Below are 26060 nucleotides of genomic sequence, written 5' to 3'. Positions count from 1 at the left end.
CTGAAAAGTTAATATAGCGCTTGTTAGTTCTTTTTTCTTCTGTTATCTATTCTTTTAGGTATACAGTAGAGTATATTTTGATATATTAAAAGGGCTCATTAATTCTGTGAGGTGACTTATCGTAGTCAAATATTAAAATGTCCATAGTTTATAATTAAAGGATTAAGAATAACAGAAAAAGTAGAAAAATTTAAAAAGGCAAAAAGAGAAAACCCTGATACCAGGCAAATATGGCAAACAAGAGATATATTTTAAATTTATCACTAAAACATTTTTAGAAAAGAGAAAGAAAAAAATTCACCTCTCCTCTCTGTGGATCTTGAATACGAGTAAATCTCAAATCTCCATGCTCCCAGTTTGCATTTACACTATAGATCCTTAGCTGAGAAAGTTCAAATGATGCATTGAAGGCCTTTGCTCCAATTCGGATGACAATAGAATTTACAGAAACAGTAATTCCTTCAACAACTTTTTCAGCAAAACCATACTCACTAGAAAAACAAAGCAAAAAAAAAAAAAAAAAAAAAACTACAATGCACTAAAGCCATACACAAAGTATTCTCATACAAGTACATATTTAAAATAACTTCTTTTTATGACAGATGATGTTTATCAATAAAAAAGTATGATTCTTTTCAATGACACCCAAAATTTAAGACATGATGAATTACCTGGCTTTCATAAATCATATTAACCCCAAATCAAATACTCAAAAACCAAGCTACACAAAAAGTATTGTTTTACAATTTTGCTGAAGTCATTCAGTACTTGATGGACTCAAATCAGAAAATTCTCCATTACAGTTGTCTCTCCTTTTTTTCATGTTGGCACCCACAGTCTTTCATAATGTTCAATGTTCCAAAAAGAAAAGGCATTTTTTTTTTTTTGAGATGAGAAATATAAACACACTTGTCATTGATAGTGGTCATAAGTCTGGAGTAAGATGTTCAATTCCTCAATAGTTATCAAGTTTCTTTAAGTATATATTAATTGATAATAATATTTATGATTCATAGGCATCTAGTCTCCATGACTGGTGGTTGTCAAAGATTAATCCCTACAATTCCTTGCCATAGAGGCTGGGTTGCTTCATAAAAGCTTATATATTGAGCACTGAGAAAGTTCAATAGCATTATGATAGTAACTTACCCCCAAAAGTGTCATATCCTCAATATTACCTACTCTGCTTTGTCATTGCAAGTTTTTCAAGGGAAAAGATTTACATGTGGTCATGACAGTTCCCTCTTGGGAAAAGGAATCACTGGGAAGTATCTTAGAGGCTGCAGAGCACACGACATGTTTAAATGTATTCTCTTGTTTCTTAAATTGTCCTTACAGTATTGGTTTGATTTTGCTCTTTGTTTTGCTTTTCAAATGAATATTTTATGAATGTCTCATGCCTTTTGGCTGCACACTCAATAATGTGTGCATGGTAAGACTCACAGAGCAGAGAAGTGTTATTTTTTATTAGACTGTGTCACTAGGGTGATGCAAACTCACAATTTTTCTTTCTTCCTTTCTTTCTGTCCTTTTAGTCATTTCCTCCTGGTTTCCTTCCTCCCACAAGCCAGTCTTCCTAGAAAGGAATATTCTAGACTTCTGAGGGTTGGGGATTACAACTCAGTGGTAGGATGCTTGCCTAGCATGCTTGAAGCCCTGGGTTCAATCCCACACACCACCAAAATAAATGAATAAATGAATATAAAAAAGAAAGTTTAAGGGGCTGGAGATGTGGCTCTAGTGTTAGTGTGCTTGCCTGGCATGTATGAGGCACTGGGTTCAATCCTCAGCACCACAATAAAATAAAATAAAGATACTGTGTCCACCTAAAACTACAAAATAAATATTAAAAAATAAAAAAGAAAGTTTAAAAAAATAACTTACACTATTCTACCATTCATTTTTTGTTTAAAAAAACAAATTTGACTTGTTAAAACAATAATCTAGACTAGCTACAGTTTAGCTATAAAAATGTTCTCAAAATGTCAAAGATTTTAAAAATTGAAAGGTACTCGAAATTACTTTATTAATAATCAATATTCATACCTATTTAATCTCAAAAAGTTTTAGTCAATTAGCATCTATAAGTAAGAGCTAAATTCTTAACATGAAGGCTACTAAGTTTAACAGGAATATGATCAGAAAAAAAATTTGTATTTTCTAGTTCAATTCAACAAATATTTATTTGTCCCATGTAAATGATCCTGAGACATAAAGAAAACCAAAATTCAGCTGTAGCATTACAGGGATCACAAGTTAATAGAGAGGAGAAAACATATATACTAGTTTCTGATAGTCTGCAATCAAGAGTTTTTAAAAAGTAATCATCAGAATACTTGTTGGGAGAGAGATTACTTACATAACTAGGGAGAAGAACCATTTGTCCATAGGAAGAAATACAACAGAAGGGAAATCTTAGAATAGAGAAAAGCATGAGCAAAGACACAGAGAAGTAAGACAGTAAAGGTCAGATTTCAAGAACGTAATTAGTATAGCATAACTGCGACCCAGACTATGACTGCATTTTGGCAGAAGGGGTGGTAGAAATTTGCCCAATTAGCAGCTTATTTCATCAATATGCCCATCATTTATAATTTTACATCTCTATCCAGATCTCTTACTATGACTTCAGTAAAATTCAAATTGTCCATCAAATCTCTCCACCTGGCTGTCTCACACACATTACAAACACAACATATCTAAAAGAGAGCCCATCATCTAAAACCCTCCCCATATCTACTACTGCTCTTCTTCTTGACTTGCTATCTTAATGAATAAGTAAATTACTTTTCAAGCCTCAGGGGACTTTTTTTCCTTTTCCTTTTTATTTTTGAGACAGGTGTTTGCTATGTTGCCCAGAACTAGTCTCAAACATTCGGACACAGGTGATTCTCCTGTCTCAGTCTCCCAAGTAGCTAGGTCTACAGGCATACACCACCATACCCAGTTAGATAACACATCTTTTAAATAAAGTAACACTTTTGGGGCTGGGGCTGTAGCTCAGCAGCAGAGCACTTGCCTAGTGTGCATGAGGCACTGGGTTTAATCCTCAGCACCACATAAAAATAAATAAATAAAAATAAAGATGTGTGTCTTTCTACAACTAAAAAAAAAAATTTAAATATAACTATCACTTACAGAATTACTGATAATAGTAGTAGATTATCATTAATAAATATTGAGGCTCTGAGCCTCAATTTCTTCATCTGTAAAATAAAAACAATACCTGCTCAAAAAATTGCTATTACCTTAGGTGAAATGATGCAAATATGGTAATTTACACACTCATTGGCTTGTCTGAGGTAATTCTGTTATAAAACAAAGTGGTCATCTACTGAGTTTAGAAAATTGAGAAATAAACAATGAGAACTCATCAGCATCTAAGAACTTCTTTTATCCTAAGGACAAATATTGGTTACTTAAGATAGAAATATTCTTAAGAGTTAGAAAAAAATACTTTTGTAATAATTATGTGGGAATATCCTTTTGGAATAATCCAACCTTACCTATTCTATATATATTTTAATGCTGGTATTGAACCCAGGGTCTTAAGTCATGTGTTCTGCAACCCAGCTACAATCCCAGTCTGAACTTTTTTTTTTTTTTAGGTGTAGATGGACACAACAATATGCCTTTATTTTTATGTGGTGCTGAGGATCGAACTCGGGTCCCACCTGTGCTAGGAGAGCGCTCTACAAAATGAGCCACAATCCCAGCCCTGAACTATAACATTTTTAAATGTACACAGAATTAGAACACATGGGGATGGTGGTATAACTCAGTGAAAGAGTACATGCCTAGCAAGCATGAACGCCTGGATTTAATCCCTAGCACCAAAAATAAGTAAATAAATAAGTTGCAATCCATATTGTAGAATCCACTGTCAAAAGGACGAAGACTGAATCAATGACTAAAGTTTATTTTTTTAGTAGACACAGGGGATTGAACCCAGGGGCACTTATATGAGCCAAATCCCCAGCCTTTTTTTTATTTTGAGACAGGGTCTCATTAAATTGTTTAGGGCCTCACTAAGTTGCTGAAGCTAGTCTTGAACTTTCTATCCTCCTGCCTGAACCTCCCAATTAACATAGTGTGCCACAGTGCTAGCTAAAGTCTATACTTTTTAGGTTATGCTAAAATTCAATAAAATTTGAAAGATAGAATTCTAGCTTACAAATAGGTCTCTTCACAGTTTGAACATTTCTCAACTTAAAAAGTTTACTAGACTTTGGGGGGGCTTGGGTTGTGGCTCAGCGGTAGAGCGCTTGTCCATCACGTGCGAGGCCCTGGGTTCGATCCTCAGCACCACATAAGAATAAACAAAATAAAGGTATTGTGTCCAACTACTTCTAAAAAATAAATATTTAAAAAATTATTTTAAAAAGTTTACTAGACTTTGTATTAAACTTTGTAGAAATTACTCTGCGTAACATTATCAGTCTACATAGGGAAGGGCCAATCTGTTTCTCTTTTTTTAATCTCTTAGCTAGAAAGAAAAGGATCAGTGTTGCCCTACATTACATGCTTACAGGGACTGTTGAAAATACATATTCAATATTTATATTTTTTGGTGGTATGGGAGATGGAACACAAGGGTATTCTACCACTGAGTTATATCTCTGATCCTTTTTTTTTTTTTTTTTTTTGACACAAGGTGTCACTAAGTTGCCCAGAATAGCCTTGAACTTGCAATCCTTCTGCCTCAACAGCTTGAATGGCTGAGACTACTGGCAGTGACACTGCACTGGGTTTTAAAAAACAAACAAACATATTTTTGACACTCACTCCAGACCTAATGGATCAAAATTTCAAGAGAAGGAACTTTAAAGACTCTGATGACTTAATATGCACCCAACCAGTTGTTACAATCAGGCAAGTCTGGAAGACACCAAAATAGATTAACCATACTGCCAGACTTTGTATTAATGTCAAAATATAAGAATAGGGTTGGGGTTGTGGCTCAGTGGTAGTGCGCTTGCCTAGCATGAGTGAGGCACTGGGTTTGATTCTCAGCACCACATACAAATAAATAAAACAAAGGTCCATCAACAACTAATTAAAAAATATATATGTAAGGATAATTACCATATGATTAAAAAGCCAAAATAATAATTTATTGATATTATAAATCCATAAATTAGGAAGAACTACACTAAGTGCACAAGAACAAAATGATTCACTTCTGCCATGTTTAATTAAAATAAGTCTTTAATATAAATTTTCAATTTTCTTCTTTCAGTAACTAAATCATTTCTACTTTTTCTCCAATTCTGACAAGCCAATCTGAAGACCAATTACTCTATTACACTTGAAATCACAATCTAATCTTTAAAATCTCAAGTTGCTAGATGAAGCACAAATTAAAAACAAGTTAATGTGAAAGTTCTTTTCTCTGTCATCTGTAGTCCAAACATAAAACCATACATTTGATAAATACCGTATGGCCTTCAGTCAACTCTTAGCAGCAGAAGAATCATCATTAGATTCCCATATGAAAAGATATTGATCAGACTGTAGATATTCTCAAAGAATGCACTAATATAAAGGTGGTTCAACCTTTGTAAAACAGAAATGAGTGAGGGTGTCTACGTGCACCACATTCATTTAAAGAATTTTATCAATAGCTTTACACAGCACTGAGAATACTAGATGTTCAGGGTTGCCATGTCACACAACTTCAGGAAGCAGATTACATTAAAATACATGTGGGCATTTCATGTGAATCCAAAAATAATGCAGAAATCCTGCCTGGAAATGATGTAAAGCACAAATTCCGAATTTATTTTAATTTTTTATTTTCCAGTGCTGAGGATCAAATCCAGAGCCTTGTATATGCCAGACAAGACTATTCTACTGAGTTACATCCCCAGCCTGATCCAAGTGTTCAGTGTAAAAAAACAAACAAGTAAGTTTTTGAAGAACAATTTTAATTTTTCAAAAAGGTTTTACAAATCGGTCCTCATGCTCCCACCTCATTAGCACCTAACTTTCATCTTTCGAAATCCAACCTGTGGAAAGTGTGAACATTTTATATTTAATGAATTAAATATAAAAGGTCTGTAATTTATTAAGATACCACTAATCTTTTAAAGTTTCATTGATAAGAAATGATAATGCAGAGAAATTATAGTACCCCATTATCTGAAAGAAATATATTCCATGACTCCCCCACAATGAATGCCTGAAATCATGAATAGTACTGAACCTATACACTATGTCTTTCCAATACATCCATACCTAAGATAAAGTTTCATTTCTAACTTAAGCAACAATATCTAACAACAAAATATCTAATAACAAAATATCTAATAATAATAATAAAATATCTAATAACAAAACAGAAAAAATGTCTCTCAAAATGCCTTACTATATTGTACTCACCTTTTTGTGATAATGTGAGATGATATAATGCATATGTCATGAGATAAGATAAGGCGAATGACTTGGGCATTGTGACTTAACCTCTTAACCCGCATCTTTTTCTTTTTTCTTTCTTTTTTTTTTTTTTGATACTGGGGATTGAATACAGGGCTGCTTAACAACTCAGCTACATTTTTAAAAGTTTTTCAGACAAGGACTCACTCAGTTGCTTAGGGCCTCACTAAGTTGTTAAGGCTACCCCCAAACTTACAATCCTCCTGCTTCATTTGAACACAGCACTGTGATACCTTGACCATGGATCTAATAACTCAAGACAGCTACCAAGTAACAAATGGGTGGGCAGCAGGGGTACATTGGACAAAAGGATAACTCACATTTCCATTGGAGGCAACAAGATTTCATGCTATTCATAATGGTGTAGAATTTAAAACTTATGAATTATTTGTTTCTGTAAATTTCCATTTAATATTTTCAGGCTATAGTTGACCATGGGTAACTAAAGCCACAGAGAACTGCTGTATTCAGAAAATAAGAAATTATGTCATTTATAGAATGCCTAAGCTCTTCTGCTTCCATTTTCTGCAGATGTTCTGCCTTGGATAATCATTAGTACTTAATAGTAAGGAAATCAAGATGAGTCCAAAAAGCTAAAAATCAGCTGCTACTTTTGCAATGTATACAACTAAATCTGTAAGATATTTGATGGGAGAAGTGACTATAGTAGGGCTTTTGAGATTAAGAGATTTTATTTTATGTTCTGATACTGCAGATAACAGAACCAACTAATGAAAAGAATTCACTTTGATAGTCACAAATATTAATGGAAATAGCGCACCTTTGTCCTGAAGCAGTTGCTATTGGTGATGGGCCATTAGGGGCTCTTGGTTCTTCACATGTACTCATTTCCATTATCACTTTATCTAGAGACTGGTAAGAATGTTAAAAATGTAAACAAAATATTAGATATTTTCTTTGTTTTATGAAAGTATTATTTTATTATTTTCTCTTTCATTTCTTTGAGAGCAAATTAAACAGGAAATGAAGAAAGTCTTAAGTAACACTAAAATTCTAAAAAAACAAATATCAGAAAGGAAAACAAAGTATTCAGTCCTATCTCAAGGCATTTATCTAGTGGAAAAGTTGTGAATATTCTATAAGTACAGGAGAAAAACAATCAGAAGTAGCCACTAACTGATGAGGACATCAGAATTTATGAACACATAATCTCTAAACCCAGATGTATGTGCTAGAGTTGTGGCTCAGTGGTAGAGAACTTGCCTAGCATGCATGAGGCAATGGGTTCGATCCCCAGCACCACATAAAAAAACTAAATAAACAAAATAAAGATACTGTGTTCATCTACAACTAAAAATTTTTAAAACACAGGTATATTATTAGTTGATAAATTAATTACATAGTAATGATTAGAACTGAACCACCCATAAAGGGCTTATAGCTATCTGAGACATAACTAATCAAAGTATGAAGTAAGTCAAAAATATGAAAAAATAAATAATCCCATATGAAAAAAGTTCTTTCCCAGAGTTTTTTCTTCTACCCCCTTGAATAAAGAGCAAACATTGTTAGTAGTCATCATTAACCACTTTGGTCATTCTCATTCTCTATTTTATATGCAACATTTATCATTATCTGAACTTAAATCTTATTTTATTGTGTACTCATTCAGTTGGTCACCTCTATTAAAATATAAGTTCCCTCAGGGCACAAAACAGATGCTTAATAAATATTTATGATAACCAAAGCAATCCTTAGCAAAAAAAAGTGAAACAGGAGGCATCACAATACCAAACCCTAAATTATACTACAGAGCTATAAGAACAAAAATGCATGGTTTTGGCACCAAAACAGACATGTAGACCAATGGTACAGAATAGAAAACACAGAGACAAACCCATATAAATACAATTACCTCATATAAACAAAGGCACCATAAAAATACAATAGAGAAAAGACAGCCTCTTCAACAAATAGTACTGGGAAAACCGGAAATCCATATGTAGCAAAATGAAATTAAACCCCTGTCTCTCTCACCCTGCACACTCACAGTGGATCAAAGACCTAGGCATTAGACTAGAAACCCTGAACCTAATTAAAGAAAACGCAGGCCCAAATCTACATCATGTCAACGTAGGAAGTGACTTCCTAAACAAAAACTTTACTCTGAAAGCACAAGAAGTAAAATCAAGAATCAACAAATGGGATGGAATCAAACTAAATATCTTCTTCACAGCAAAGGAAGCAATCAAGAATGTGAAAAGAGGGCTGGGGATGTGGCTCAAGTGGTAGCGCGCTCGCCTGGCATGCGTGCAACCCGGGTTCAATCCTCAGCACCACATACAAAGATGTTGTGTCCGCCGAAAACTAAAAAAAATAAATAAATATTTTTTAAAAAATCTCTCTCTTTCTTTCTCTCTCTCTCTTTAAAAAAATAAAATATAAGAGTAACAATAAATATTAGTGAGGATGTTGAAAAAGGTACACTTATACATTGCGAAGTGGTGCAACCAATCTGGAAAACAGTATGAAGATTCCTCAGAAAACCTGAAATGGAACCACCATTTGACCCCGTTATCCCACTCCACAGTTGTATACCCAAAGGACTTAAAATGAGCATATTACAATGACACAGCCACATCAATGTTCACAGCAGTTCAATTCATAATAGCTAAGTTATGGAACCAACCTATGTGCCCTTCAACAGTTGAATAGATAAAGAAAATGTGGTGTCTAATCACAATGGAATGTTACTCAGCCATAAAGTAGAATGAAATGATGGCATTTGCCAGTAAATGAATGAAACTGGAGAGTATCATGCTAAGTGAAATAAGCCAATCCCAAAAAAACAAAGGCTGAATGTTCTCTCTGATATGTGGATGCTTACTAACAATGCAGGGGTAGTGGTGGTGGTGGTGGTGGTGGGGTCACCATATTGAACAGGGGGGAAATGGGGGGAAGAGAAGGTGGATGAGAATGGGAAAGACAGTAGAATGAATTGGATATCACTGTCCTATGTGCAGATATGATTATACAACCAATGTAATTCTACATTATGTATAACCAGAAGAATGACAAGTTATACTACATATATGTATAATATTTATGGAACTGTGGGTATAACTAACTGGTAGTACAAGCTTAGCAGGCTCAAGGTTCTGGATTCAATCTCTACCATTGGAAAAAAATTAAAGAATAAATTAATAAATGATGAAAAAATAAATTTTCTTCAAAACACAAAGATATTAAAGAATGCATTACTTAATTTACTAGATCAGTAAACCTAAACACACAGAAAGATCTGGATTACATGTTATTAAAAGAAGAATTTCACAGTATGTCAATAAAGAGTTAAATGATGCTATAAAATATACCAATTCATATGGAACCAGTCCAAATGTCCATTGATAGATGAATGGATAAAGAAAATGTGATATATATTCAAAATGGAGTTTGATTTAGCCATAAAGATGAATGAAATTATGGGACTGGCTAGTAAATGAATGGAAATGGAGAATATTGTGCCAAGTGAAATAAGCCAGACCCAGAAAGTCAAGGATCAAATAGTTCTCTCATATACACTAGACCAAAATAAGTTTAAAAAAATTTAAAAAGTAGGAGTGTCGGGAAATCAGATGAAAATAGGACATCAGTGGAGTAGAGGAAAGGGATTAAGGAAGAAAGGAAAGATGGGAAAAGGGAGGAAGAGTCCAATGAAACTATCCAAACTATCCTATGTAAATCAAAAATGCTCTCTGTTCACAGTAGACTCTACATACATATGTGAATATACCACAATGGATTTCACCTTTATGTATATCTATAATGTATTTTTTAACTATAAATAAATAGAAATAAATTCCCAATAAAGTAGGGAACAGAAAACAGGGGAGGGAGAAAAGAAAGAAAAGGATAGGTATTAGGAACTGAATTGGAACAAATAATATTTCATGCTTGTATAATTTAGTAAAAATGAACCCCAATATTATGTATAACCATAAAGCACTTAAATTTTTTAAAAATATACCAATAATATTTTAGATCTGAAAAAATTTATGCTCTCCTTTTAAAATTCAAACTTCTCATATAAGGGTTGAAAAAAGTCAAATCAAATAAGAGGAAAGCTAGTGGGTGGAAAATCCCACAAACCAAAATACTAACATAGTAGATAACTGACATACATAAATGTTTATTTATAAAAATTATCAAAACTCACCAAAGAGATAGGATGTGTTTTCAGTTTTGTCCAGGGGATCTACAGAAAAAAATTTTTTCTTTAAAATAAAGTACAAAAAAAAAACCTAAAACAGTAATCAACACAGTTACTATTTTTATATACTGACAGACACCAAATTCTATTGGATGATTTTTTTCTTAAATTAAAAAATAATGAACTACACAGCTTATTCATACTTTTAAAATCAGATGTACCTATAATAAAATACAACTAACTTAGTTGACTAAATAAAAATTTCAAGTTCTTTTATGTTTTTCCCAGTCCTTAAAAACATATTTTAATTTCATGATTTAAATTAAGAGTTCCCAGCAAAGCATAATCACTGCTGTTTATTTAACAGAATCCTGATCAATATTTTTATAGATATTCAAACAAATAAAAAAAGTTAAGGCCATTAATGTAAAATTCAGGCAATACAAAAAATTAAGGCTCAACTATACCCTGCACTAAAAATGTCAAGTCTGTACAGGTATTAGGTTTATGGAGGATGGAACCAAAATTAAAGATTACCAATAAAAGGATATAGGAAATTTCTTCAATCTTTTCTTAGAAACCCAAATTTTAATTTTGTGAAAAAAATTAGCATGCAGTGTATTTCAAGTAAGCAGACTCTCAAACTAAGACTGATCATTAAGAGCAAGAAATGATACAAATCAACAAAGATAATAACAACTTAAGAGTAAGTAGGGAATATGGTAAAAACAGTAAATAGAAACCTTTAAATTTTTCAAAATGAAGAAGAAACAAATGACAAACAGGCAAAATTCCAAATAAAAGCATAATATGTACAATAAGAAATAACAGTTCTCATGTTTTCAGTTTCAGTTAATATTACTTGCTACAAATTTAAATAGTCTCATTTAGGGCTGGTGATATAGCGCAATGGTAGAAAGCTTGCTTAGCATGCATGAGGTCCCAAGTTTGATCCCTAGCACCACAAAAAGAAAGAAGAGGAAAAAAAAGTTTCATTTGGTAATATTATGAAAAAAAAAAACTGTCTTTGAATATGGGTCAACCTGAAGCAATCATTTTACTACTAACAAATTAATGATTTTACTTAAAATATTTATAAAATCATATTTAAACAAAATTAAAATCTATGCATATTGACTTTATATTTGTAAGTACATATCATAAATATTTCTTGCAAAGAGTTTTTCTTTCAATAAAGGACTTCTTTATATAATGATTTAAAACAAAATACTTATTTTAAAAGACAGAGATAATTTAAAAATGATAATATAATATGCCCTCCACAGATAATAAAGTCTTACCCTAATGGATGCTTTATTACAAAAAACTTTGTTGATAGCAAGCCATGTGGGCAAATCCAACATATTCTGGAGCACTTCTTCATCCAACTCCAAATTCTTCAGTTCACCTTCTCCTTTAAGAGTACTTAGATTTATCTTGTCAGGAGATAAATTTTTGGTAAATCTGAAAGAGAATATATGTTACATTTGTTTCAGTGTCAGTTACTGTATGCCAGCATCATTCTTGCAAATATACAGAGCATTAAAGAACCACAAAACAACAGAAATGGGCTCTGCTTAATCCATGTTCAATGTGTTTTGTTGTTGTTTTGATTTCTCATATTTGTAGCTCTTTTATACAAAGCCCTACAGTTTGGGTGGCACCCATTTGAATGTCATATTCCCATAAACAATCAAGCTCTCATTCTTACTTTCCTTCAAGTATTTAGTTCAGTATTTAGTGAGTAACTATCACTATTTTCCATGCACTATGCAAACAGTGGGGATGACATTTCACTACAGACTACATCACAAAAAGGGAGAGTCCTATTCTACTAACCAAGCTACAAAGAAGGTAAGGGAATGAGGGAACCTTTTAGCAGAAGAAGCAGTTGCAGCAGCCAGCAGCAACAGATATCATTCATTATAACAAGAATAATGGTCAAAGGACAACAGTACTCCTTTTAGAATTATCTGGTGATTCCTGGTATTAGAAACTGATCTTAATCATTTCAGAATAAATTCTGGAACATACAAATTGTTTTTAAAAGTCTCTGAAGAAGATTATGCAACTCTATTTAGAAACCAATCTTGGTGTTTTCTGTGTGATACTTTAAAATATCAAGTATTTAAATAATATAAATTATTTAAAATCTTGAATTAGCTGTACAAACATCAATTATCCTTTTTATAGATGTTAAGATAACTGAATGATAAAAGGCCTAAGGAAAAGTGGCAAATATCAGACGAGGCCTTGATTTTTTTTTTTTTTTGCAATGCCAGTGCCAGAGATCAAACCCAGGGCCTCATGCACAGTAGGCAAGCACCCCATCACTGAGCTATGTTCCAGCCCAGTAAAAATATTTTAGCTTAAAAAAAAAAAAAAAAGAAACAATAACAGTTAACATAACAATGAACATGTTCTAAGGGTTTACTGTGTGCCATGGGTTTACTCTCTGCATGCATGACTACTGCACTTAATTCCTATGCTAACTCCTTAGGGTCAATACTAATTTTTTATTTATTTATTTTTAAAATCTTATGATCCTGCGTCAACCTTTCTTTCTTTTTTTTTTTTTTAAGAGAGAGAGAATTTTAATATTTATTTTTCAGTTCTAGGCAGCGGACACAACATCTTTGTTTGTATGTGGCGTGCTAAGGATCGGACCCAGGCCGCACACGTATCAGGCGAGTGCGGTACCGCTTGAGCCACATCTCCAGCCCCCAATACTAATTTTTTTAAAAGAATGTTTTTCTTAGTTGTAGATGGACAGAACATCTTTATTTATTTATTTTTATGTGGTGCTGAGGATTGAACCCAGTGCCTCATGCGTGCGAGGCAAGTGCTCTACCACTGAGCCACAACCCCAGCTCCGGTCAATATTAATTTTATCTCCACTTTTGAATGAACAAACAAAACAAAAAACTTGAATCTATTTGCCTACTGTCACAACTATTTATAATACACATCAAAGGTATTTTGAGATACTTTGATATACATTACTTAATCCCCAAAACAACCCTAAAAAGTGAAAAATTGCTAACTTTACCCAGCAATTACTTTTGTGAAAGTAAAACCAATGACAAAATTAATTATTTCTTTTGAAGTTAAATATTAAAGCAACTACATGTCCTGAGTCATTTACAAGCTTTACATGTCAACAAGAATACCAATCATTAGCCGCCAGTTTCCAGGGGCGTGCCCACCAAAGGGGTCCGGAAAAATTACTGTTGGTTCCCAGATCACCGCTCCACAGCACTGGAGCTTAGATGAATGACAGAGAGAGTGCTCAGTCGTTCGGGAAACAGGGCACACGGTGGGGCTGCAAGTGTAACCAGATCCTTGGGGGAACCGCCTCCTGTGAACAGGACCTGGCTGGCTGGCAGGAGGAAGGGGGAGAGGGGCCGGAGAAGTAAAACGGCGCTGGACTACCAGGATTGAGAGACTCCCAAGAGCCGCCTTACAGGGACTGCTGTCAGCACATAGAGGGCAGAAGCTTGGCTCGGAGGGCACAGCTCCGCCTACTGGAAGAGAAGAAAATGGATCTCTAAGACTTCATTTTTTTTTCCTTCTCTTTTTTCTTTTCTCCCCTTTTCCTTCTTTCCCGTTTCAAGTTTTATTGTTCTTTCCATTCTCCTCTAATCCATCTCTCTCTCTCTACTTTCTTTTTAAGAGCACCTTCCTTCCTCTACCCTGCAACTTTCATCCCAAGCATTACGTCTTCCATTACGTGTAATTGTCTAAATGCAAACAGTTGAATGTTTTGAGGCTGTCTATAGGGCTCCTAAATACCTAGCTACTACCAAACACCCTGATCCAATCGCCTGTTAATATCCCCATTCAGTAGAGCAATCTTCCAAAGTAGCCAAGACATACTAACCTTCATACCATCATAGCACCTAACCTAAACATAAAGTCCTAAGAACAAACAACAAATCACTATATACATACAGAATCCGGAAGCTTTTTATGAATTGAATGAATCAGCTTTAAAGTACAATAAAGCCCAACATTTCTAGGCATAGTCTCCCACCACAAAGGAGACACCACAGAGATATACAAAACCAAAACAAATTCATAGGAGAAAACAGAAACACAGCAGTTAAACAGAGTTGGAAAGTAACATGAAAAAACAAGGGAAAAAAGGATTACAAACAATGCAGGACAACTTAAATCTACAGGAGAACCTAGAGGCATCAGAAAAATGGACAGAGAAAGAACTCAAGGCATACCTGACTCAGATGGAATGGAATCTTAGAGAAGTCATGAGACAGCGAGTCGAAAAAATGAAAGAATACTTTGAAAACAAATTGCATAAGCAAATTCAAATTGCAAAGAAGGAACTCTACCAGGAGATAGAGATCTTAAAAAAAATCAAACAGTAATCCTAGAAATGCAGGAAACCATAAACCAAATTAAAAACTCAGAAGAGAATATTACAAATAGACTAGATCAAATAGAAGTCAGAATATCAGATAATAAAGACAAAGTTTATGAACTCGAAAAGAATATAGTCAACGCAGAAAAGATGTTAAAAAATCACGAGCAATCCATGCAAGAGATATGGGATGTCATAAAAAAAACCAAACTTGAGAGTCATTGGGATAGAAGAAGGTATAGAGGTTCAAACCAAAGGAATGAACAATCTGTTGAATGAAATAATCTTAGAAAACTTCCCAGATATGAAAGATGGAATGGATTGCCAAATCCTGGAAGCCTACAGGACCCCAAACATACAAAACCATAATAGACCAACTCCAAGACACATAATTATGAAGATATCCAACATACAGAACAAGGAGAGAATATTAAAAGCTACGAGAGAAAGGAGGCAGATTACATTCAGGGGTAAACCAATTAGGTTAACGGCTGATTTTTCATCACAGACTTTGAAAGCGAGAAGATCCTGGAACAACGTATTTCAAACGCTGAAAAATAATGGATTCCAACAAAGAATACTGTATCCAGCAAAATTAAACTTCAGATTTGACAATGAAATTAAAATATTTCACGATAAACAAAAGTTAAAAGAATTTGCAGCCAGAAAACCAGCACTGTAAGGCATTTTGAGCAAAATACTACAAGAAGAGGAATTGAAAAACAGCACCCAAAACTAACAGTGGGGGGTATCTCAGTAAAGGGGGAGAAAAATAACCAAAGAGGAAAAACTAGCCAAACTAAAATAAACAAATAAATAAACATGACTGGAAGTACAAACCATATTTCAATAGTAACCTTAAATGTTAATGGCTTAAATTCACCAATCAAGAGACATAGGCTAGTAACCTGGATTAAAAAAACAGATCCAACAATATGCTGCCTTCAGGAGACTCATATGATAGGAAAAGACATACACAGGCTGAAGGTGAAAGGTTGGGAAAGATCATACCACTCACATGGTTCTCGGAAACAAGCAGGAGTGGCCATACTCATATCGAATAAAATCAACTTCAAACCTAAGTTAATCAAAAGGGATAAAGAAGGACACTATATACTGTTAAAAGGAACCATCCACCAACAAGACATAACAATTATCAATATGTATGCACCAAACAATGGTGCTGCAACGTTCATAAAACAAACTCTCCTCAAGTTCAAGAGTCAAATAGAACACAACACAATAATTATGGGTGACTTCAACACACCGCTCTCTCCATTAGACAGATCCTCCAGACAAAAGCTGAATAAAGAAACTATAGAACTCAATAACACAATCAATAACCTAGACTTAACCAACATATATAGAATATATCAACCATCATCAAGTGGATACACGTTCTTCTCAGCAGCACATGGATTCTACTCAAAGATAGACCATATATTATGCCATAGGTCAACTCTTAGTAAATATAAAGGTGTGGAGATAATACCATGCACCTTATCTGATCATAATGGAATGAAACTGGAAATCAATGATAAAAGAAGGAAGGAAAAATCCTGCATCACCTGGAAAATGAACAATATGTTACTGAATGATCAATGGGTTACAGAAGACATAAAGGAGGAAATCAAAAAATTCTTAGAGATAAATGACAATACAGACACAATATACCAGAATCTATGGGACACAATGAAATCAGTTTTAAGAGGGAAATTCATTTCCTGGAGTTCATTCCTCAAAAAAAGAAAAAACCAACAAATAAATGAACTCACACTTCATCTCAAAGCCCTAGAAAAGGAAGAGCAAAACAACAGGAAATGTAGTAGAAGACAAGAAATAATTAAAATCAGAGCGGAAATCAACGAAACTGAAACAAAAAAAAAAAAACATTGAAAAAATTGATAAAACTAAAAGTTGGTTCTTTGAAAAAATAAATAAGATCGACAGACCCTTAGCCATGCTAACAAAGAGAAGAAGAGAGAGAACTCAAATTACTAACATACAGGATGAAAAAGGCAATGGTACAGAATAGAGGACACAGAGACCAATCTACAAAATTACAACTTTCTTATATTTGATAAAGGGGCTAAAAGCATGCAATGGAGCAAAGATAGCATCTTCAACAAATGGTGCTGGGAAAACTGGAAATCCATATGCAACAAAATGAAACTGAAAATCAGAGACTCTGCGCCTGACAGAAGAAAAAGTTGGCTCCGATCTACATACTGTGGGGTCAGGCTCCAAATTCCTTAATAGGACACCCATAGCACAAGAGTTAATAACAAGAATAAACAAATGGGACTTACTTAAACTAAAAAGTTTTTTCTCAGTAACAGAAACAATAAGAGAGGTAAATAGGGAGCCTACATCGTGGGAACAAATTCTTACTCCTCACACTTCAGATAGAGCCCTAATATCCAGAATATACAAAGAACTCAAAAAATTAAACAATAAGATAACTAATAACCCAATCAACAAATGGGCCAAGGACCTGAACAGACACTTCTCAGAGGAGGACATACAATCAATCAACAAGTACATGAAAAAATGCTCACCATCTCTAGCAGTCAGAGAAATGCAAATCAAAACCACCCTAAGATACCATCTCACTCCAGTAAGATTGGCAGTCATTATGAAGTCAAACAACAATAAGTGCTGGCGAGGATGTGGGGAAAAGGGTACACTTGTACATTGCTGGTGGGACTGCAAATTGGTGCAGCCAATTTGGAAAGCAGTATGGAGATTCCTGGGAAAGCTGGGAATGGAACCACCACTTGACCCAGCTATCGCCCTTTTCGGACTATTCCCTGAGGACCTTAAAAGAGCGTACTATAGGGATACTGCCACATAAATGATCATAGCAGCACAATTCACAATAGCTAGACTGTGGAACCAACCTAGATGCCCTTCAATAGATGAATGGATAAAAAAAATGTGGCATTTATACACAATGGAGTATTACGCAGCACTAAAAAAATGACAAAATCATGGAATTTGCAGGGAAATGGATGGCATTAGAGCAGATTATGCTAAGTGAAGCTAGACAATCCTTAAAAAACAAATGCCAAATGTCTTCTTTAATATAAGGAGAGCAACTAAGAACAGAGCAGGGAGGAAGAGCATGAGGAAAAGATTAACATTAAACTGAGATGAGTGGTGGGAGGGAAAGGGAGAGAGAAGGGAAATTGTATGGAAATGAAAGGAGACCCTCATTGTTACACAAAATTACATATAAGAGGTTGTGAGAGGAAAGGGAAAAAAAAAAAAGGAGAGAATTGAACAGCAGCAGATGGGGTAGAGAGGGAAGATGGGAGGGGAGGGGAGGGGGGATAGTAGGGGATAGGAAAGGTAGGAGAATACAACAGTCACTAATATGGCATTATGTAAAAATGTGGATGTGTAACCGATGTGATTCTGCAAATTGTATTTGGGGTAAAAATGGGAGTTCACAACCCACTTGAATCAAATGTATGAAAGATGATATGTCATGACCTTTGTAATGTTTTGAACAACCAATAAAAAAAAAAAAAAAAAAAATGGAGACAGTCTTAGGAAAAAAAAAAAGAATACCAATCAATACACACATGCTTTTCCACTGACAACAAACCAGAATTTCTTGAGGCAGAATCTATCTGGATTTGTATTTTCTCACAGAATGTGAACTGAGAACTACAAAATTCATTTTTTAACCAATATTTGACCAATGACACAAGGTTTTATTATAATCCTAAATTGTATTTTACCTCCCATTAATCATTAATCATGTCTGACTCAATACCATTAAACTTTTTTCCATATTTTTATTGGTGCATTATGGTTGTACATATTGATGGGATTTGCTTTTACATATTTGTACATACACATGATATAACAATATAATTTGGCTAATACCACTCTCCAGCATTCCCTTCCCCCTCACTCCCTTCCATTCCTTGGGGGTCCCTTTTCTTGATCTCCCCTTGATTTTTTTTTTTTTAAGTTGTCTATGGCTTTATTTATTTATATGTGGCGCTGAGAATTGAACCCAGTGCTTCATACCACTGGGCCACAACCCCAGCACTCCCCTTGATTTTTAGGAGATCCAAGCCCAACTTTGTTTTCCTTTTCGTCTCTAGCATCTGCATATGAGAGAAAATATAGAACCCTTAACCTTCTGAGTTTGACTTATTTTGCTTAACATGATGGTCTCTAGTTTCATCCATTTTCCTGCAAATGACATAATTTCATTCTTCTTTAATGGCTGAATAAAACACAATCATTGTATATACACATACCATATTTTCTTTATCCATTCATCCATTGATGGACACCCAGGTTCCATAGTTTATTGTGAATTGTGTTGCTATAAACATGGGTACACGGGGGCAGGATAGTGGTTCACTGGTAGAGTGCTTGCCTAGCATGTGAGGCACTGGGTTCAATTCTCAGCACCGCACATAAATAAATAAAATTAAAATTAAAAAATGGATATGCATATATAATAAGATACTTAATTCTTCAGGGTAAATACAAAGAAGTGGTATATTTCGGTCATGTGGTGGTTCCATGCCTACTCTTTTGAGGAGCCTCCATACTGATTTCCATAGCATTTGTACTAATGTATAATCCCACCAACAGTGTAAAAGTGTTCCTTTCTTCTCTACATGCTCTCCAGAATTTCTTGATGAATGCTAATCTGACTAACCTAATCTCAGTGTACTTTTCATTTACATTTCCCTAATTGTTAATGTTGAACATTTTTTCATGCATTTGTTGCTGTTTGTATTTTTTTTTTTTTTTGAGATGTGTCTGTTTACTTCATTTGCTCATTACATAACACAACAAAGACCTAGAGCATGCTTAGAACTCATAAGTGCTCCATAAAGAATGAGGACTGTCTGCATAGAACACAATGTTCCCTATCTCCAAGTCTAAGAGTCCAAAGGCTGGGCATAAAGTCCTTATAGATTAGTTTTCCTGGTTGTGTTTAGAAAGCTAAATTCAAGAAATGTCAGTTCTTTAAGTGGAGCTGCTAATAGGAAGTCTCTAGAGTTCTCTCCATTTTAGAAATAGGAAGAGAGAAGAGACAGGGAGAAACATTTCCACTTGAAGCAGTTTTGTCACTTTGGGTAACAAAATGTTTCGCCTTATACCTGGAGTACAAGTATTTCCAAGAAATAAATATTTTACTACTTTCTATCATTTGTCCGACAATATCTTGCATAGTTCTAGAACACAGTAAATTCTCAATCTGTAACTTAGAAACTTAATTGTTTAATTTCAGATATACTTAGGTCTCCAAGTTCATAATCATCAACCCCCACAGTATACCCAGAACTAAAAAAAATTTCCTATATGGGGACTTCTATGGATTTGCATACATATTTAGATATATTTCAACTCTAACCACTTATTTTGTCAATCAGGCTAATGTGCTCCTTAATTCAAGAAGTCCCCTTAATTTTTCAAATATGCCTCTATTAGAAGCTATTCACCTTACTACATCCTTCTATCCTTCACTGGTAAGATCCAGTTTAGAATTTATATCCAAAAACCAGTCTTTATAATTAACTCCTTGAAGATGACCAAGAAGGGCACATGGACCATAAATTTTCAAAGAACTAAAATAAAATTTAAAGAATTTAAATTTTAGTTAAAAACTATCCATAATTCACTTATTACTCAGAAAACTACAACTTTTTCTAATTTATCACTAGGAACATCCATATAATCTGTAAATATAGCCACAGAGAATTAAATTTAAAAAATATTTAATGCCTACATGGCAATATTCAAAACGGTTTTGTTTGTTTTATATTTATGTTGGCTCAGAATGTAACTCAGTGGTAGAGCACATGCCTAGAAAACTTGAGGCCCTGGGTTTCATTCCCAGCACTAGAAACAAAAAATTTATTTCAGTGTTACAGTTAATTACCAACCTGTTTATTTGTACATTTCTTTAAAAAAAAAAAAAAAAGGAAAGGAAAAAGGAGAAGGAATAAAGAATAGAAAAAAATGAATCTCTAAAAATTAAATGTATCAATGACATTTGGGCTTTCTGACACTTAAATGTGCTTTAGTTTGTCAGCTGTATTTGGCTTACTAAACTGTGAGCAGTGGTGCACACTTGTAGTCCCAGCTAATCAGGGAGGAATATTTGAGCCTAGGAGTTACAGGCTGGCCTGGGCAACAAAGCAAGACCATATATCCCCGCCAACCCACCCCCCCCCCCACCAAAAAAAAAAAAAAAAAACTAACTAGGCTGCTTTATTTCTAGTATAAAAATACCTTTTCATAAAGTTTTACATTAATTTTTAATTTTTTTTGCACCAAATAAAAGTAGATAAATAGCCAGGCCTACTGGCACACAGCTGTAATACTGAGCCAGGAGGCTCGAAAGTTCCAGGTTAGCCTCACAAACTTAGTATCTACTTGTCATTATAAAAGAAAATGAAAAATAAACCAGTAGACAATGAAGTTGGCTACTTAACTAAGGGTGGGAGAGAGATGTGAAACTAATAACAAATTTGAAGCTAATGGACAAATTAATAATGGAGTATGACTGAGAAAAAAGGTAATGAAGAAACTGAGAAAAGTAACAAAAAGATTCTTCTGTATCATTTTCCATTCTCTCACAACTACACCCAATCAAACTACACCCAATCAAACCCTTACGGTGAACTAGTATAATTGAAAACTGGCTAGTATCTCAAGATTCTGTGCCCCTAACAAGTATTAATTCTCATTACATATTAAGAGATATTATAAGAACCAAAATCTTTAGGCTGGGGTTGTGGCTCAGTGGTAGAACGTTCGCCTAGCACATGCAAGGCCCTGGGTTCGATCCTCAGCACCATATAAAAATAAATAAGCACATATAGATGTTTAAAAAAAATAGAACCAATATCTTTATGTAAGCAAAATTACTTTAATATCTTCTGCTTGACTATGTTCAAAAAATATTTGTAGGAGGAGAAAAAAACCTTAAAACATTTAAAAATTGTACAAGAAAGAATGTTTCTGGAAAGACTTCTCAGACTCTGATAGACTCCCAAATTCTCTGGCTAGGAACATTAAGTTATTAAGCTGCAATTAATCACATCTTTTCACAATCCAGACTTTATCATGCAGCCATAAAGATCCTGCCAATCAGAACTTAAAACCAGATAAGGCTTTTTTACACGAACCACCATTTCCTCATTTTCTCCTTTACCCAACACCATCCTTTCATCCCAGTTATACATATTTTAATCTGACACTCCTCTCTCAGGGTTAGTGCTTTCTTGACCTACAGGCTTGAAAGTGAATTAGTTAAAAGATTTAAAGATTAAAGACTGACACAACCTAGGGCAAGAGTCATGAGATTTAATAAATATACACATAAGCAAAACAAAAATTTCACTAAATAATAGTGTAATACAGTCTGATGTGTTCTATTTCAATTGATAAAAGTCAAATAGAAAAATAACTCTAAATAAACTAGAAACAGAAGAAAACTTACCCTAAACTATAAGGAACATCTATTTAAAAAAAAAAAATACCTACAGCTAAAATCATACTTAAATAATAAGAGACTAAATTACTTCTGCAAGATAGGGTCAAAGCAAGGTCGCTTGCTCTCATCACTTTTATTGGATGTTCTGGTCAACAAAATAAGGCAAGAAAAATAAGTAAAAGGCATCCAGTTTGGAAAAGAAGTGAAATCTCTCTTTTTCCCCCAGACAACACGATCATTTATATAGAAAATCCTAAAGAATTTTTAGAAACATTATGAGAACCAATAAATGACTTTAGCAGGGTTGCAGGATCTAAGGACAATATGTTGAAAATTAAGTGAAAGGTATAAAGGAGTCAAATGAAAGAGCTCCCAGGTCTGGGGTTGTGGCTCAGTAGTAGAGTGCTCGCCAGCATGCACGGGGCACTGGGTTCGATCCTCAGCACCACATAAATGTAAAATAAAGATATTGTGTCCACCTAAAACTTAAAAAATATTAAAAAAAAAAAAGAAAGAGCTCCCAAACATGGAATAATTTGAGCAACAAAATAAATACAAGAGTACTAATAATAACCCAAACTATAAAATAAGTATGCATGGGTTAATGATGACAGAAATACACAACTGAATAAATAAATAACTGGGAGGGAATAGACAAATCTTCTATTGCTGAAAAGTTCCAAATCTTACTCCTGTATTGTGGGCTACATATTGAACTTCCTTTTAGAGTACACTCTATGAAAGTGGGGAAAAAGAGTAAGTTCATTATACAGACCTAATAAATACAACATCAGCCAAATGATCAAGGTCAACATCAACAATGAAAAAAAAAGACATGTTGCAATAGGTACCCTTCATATGATGACAATATATGAAAAAGTGTTCAACATGTCTAGCAGTTAGAGAAATACAAATTAAAACTACACTGAGATTTCATCTCACTCCAGTCAGAATATTATTAAGAATACAAGTAATAATAAATGTTGTCAAAGTTGTGGGGGAAAAGGTACACTCATACATTGCTGATGGGACTGTAAAGTGGTACAACCACTCTGGTAAACAGTATGAAGATTCCTCAGAAAATCTGAAATGGAACCACCATTTGATCCCATTATCCCACTCCACAGTTGTATACCCAAAGGACTTAAAATGAGCATACTATAATAATGCAGCCACATCAATATTCATAAGAGCTCAAATCACAATAGCTAAGCTATGGAACCAACCTAGGTGCCCTTCAACAGTTGAATGGATAAAGAAAATGTGGTATCTATACACAATGTAATGTTACTCAGCCATAAAGAAGAATGAAATGATGGCATTTGTCAGTAAATGAATGGAACTGGAGACTTATCATGCTAAGTGAAATAAGTCAATCCCCCAAAACCAAAGGTCAAATGTTCTCTCTGATATGTGGATATTAACACACAATAAAGGAGGGAGGGGAGAGAAGACTAGAAGTTCACTGGATTAGACAAAGAGGAATGAAAGGAAGGTTAGGGGGATGTAATTAGGAAAGACAGTAGAACGAATTGGGCATAACTTTCTTATATTCATACATGAATACACCACCAGTGAAACTCTACATCATGTACAACAAGAAGACTAGGATCCTAATTAGAGGATCCATGTATGTACAATATGTTAAAATATACTCTAATGTCATGCATATCTAAAAAAATTTATTTTTATATAGAGCTGAGGATCAAACCAGTGCCTCATACATGTGAGCCAAGGGTTCTACTACCTGAGCTACAACCTGAGTCCCCAGAGCTATTTATGGAAGTTTTATCCAGTTATATCATGTACATTTCATTCAATAAAGTTATTGTAATAAAAATATCAACTGAGTTTCTATATGCTAGCAACACAAGCAGATGCTAAAAATTTTAAAGTGTTGTTCATGCAAAAAAAAAACTTTTAAGGATAAATATAAAAAAAGGTATATAACATGTATAAAAAAGAAAATGACAAGATGTTACTAAAATTAAAGACCTAAATAAATGAAGAAATAAAACATATTAGTAGATTTGAAGACTTAATATTTTTGAGAAGCCAATTCTGCCCAAATAGAGTTACAGATTCAGGGCAATCCCAAGCAAAATTCCAGCAGGCTTTCTAGTAGAAATGATATGCAATTCTAAAACTTATATGGAAATGCAAAAGACCAAAAATAAGTTGGAAAAAGATGAACAAAAGTATGGCATTTTACTACCGATTTCAATATTTATCAAAGCTACAATGATCAAGATAGTTTTATTTGTGTGTAAGTACAGAAATGATCAATGGAGCAAAATGATGAGTCTAGTAATAGAGTCATACAGAGAAAGGTGATATCCAACAAAACAACAAAAACAATTCAATGTGAAAAAGATAATATTTTATTTTTAAAATATTTTTAGTTGTAAATGGACACAATATCTTTATTTTTATATGATCCTGAGGATCAAACCCAGGGCCTCACATGTACTAGGCAAGCCCTCTACCACTGAACTATGATCCCAGCCCAAAAAACTTTCAACAAATGGTGTTGGAACAATTGTATAGCCATATTTAAAACATATTTAAAACTCTGCCCTTCAAAAGACACTGTTACTAAAAGATAAGCCAAAGACTTGTGTATATAATATGTAAAGAACTCTTACAACTAAAAAAACATACCTATTAATAAAAACAGGCAAAAAGTTTAAACAGACCCTCAAATTTTAAAAGATACACAGATGGGAGACAAGTATTTGAAAAGATGAACAATGTAATCAATCTTAGGGAACTGCAAATTAAAATACACAAGTTACCATTTCTTACTAAAAGAGCCAAAATTTTAAAGTCTAACCATATTGAGTACTGGCAAAGATAAGGAGCAAGTGGAACTTTTATACACTAGCTACTTAAAAGAAGTGAAGGCCTATGTCTTCACAAACATTTATGAATGTTCACAGCAGTTTTATTCATAATAGGCAACAACTAGAAACAACCTATATACTCATTAACAGATAAATGGGTAAACAGTCTAATTACTAATTAATAGGTAAATTGATAAACACATAGAATATACACAATTGAATACTACTCAGCAATAAGAAGGTACGCATACAACAAAACAAGTTCGTTGCAAAATAATTAAGCTGAGAGAAAAAATAAACACTACATGAATCTTTTACCTAAAATGCAAATTAACACTACAAAATTCAAACTAATATAAGTGAATAGTAGACTAGGAGTTGCCAGGGATAAGGCAAAAGCAAAGGAAGAGGACTACAAAGGGGCACAAAGAAATTTTTCAGGTGATGAGTGAATATGTTCATTTTCTTAATGTAGTGATGGTGTCCCAAATCCATACATGTTGAATTTTCATCAAATTGTATACTTTAGGCATCTGCAATTTATTACATATAAGTTAAATTTCAATAAAGTGATTTAAATCAGATATTACATATACATGTATGTGTGTGTATATATATATATACACACACACACACATACATACATTCTTAATGTAACTGAAAGGACTTTAATAAGATACCAGGGAATAAGTAAGGTATCTGAACTATGGCTTTTTGAAAATACTGCACTGATTTTGCCACCTAATAAATACACTA

At 33.9% G+C, this 26060-nt stretch overlaps 1 protein-coding gene across 3 annotated transcripts in view; it reads right to left on the bottom strand.

Moving 5' to 3' along the window:
- The window catches only part of Bltp3b (bridge-like lipid transfer protein family member 3B), a 93066-nt gene that overhangs the window by 50297 nt on the left and 16709 nt on the right, over positions 1 to 26060 (bottom strand). For all 3 annotated transcript variants that reach the window (XM_071609607.1, XM_027947462.2, XM_071609608.1), the window contains exons 2-5: positions 11908 to 12070; positions 10613 to 10651; positions 7217 to 7308; positions 302 to 491 (exon numbers count right to left, since the gene is read on the bottom strand). In XM_071609607.1, coding sequence (XP_071465708.1) covers positions 302 to 491; positions 7217 to 7308; positions 10613 to 10651; positions 11908 to 12070 — 484 coding nt within the window. The remainder of the gene's footprint in view (positions 1 to 301; positions 492 to 7216; positions 7309 to 10612; positions 10652 to 11907; positions 12071 to 26060) is intronic.

Source organism: Marmota flaviventris, chromosome 3 (assembly GCF_047511675.1).
Source record: "Marmota flaviventris isolate mMarFla1 chromosome 3, mMarFla1.hap1, whole genome shotgun sequence".
NCBI lineage: Eukaryota > Metazoa > Chordata > Mammalia > Rodentia > Sciuridae > Marmota > Marmota flaviventris.
This window is presented reverse-complemented; position numbering and strand designations above follow the sequence as displayed.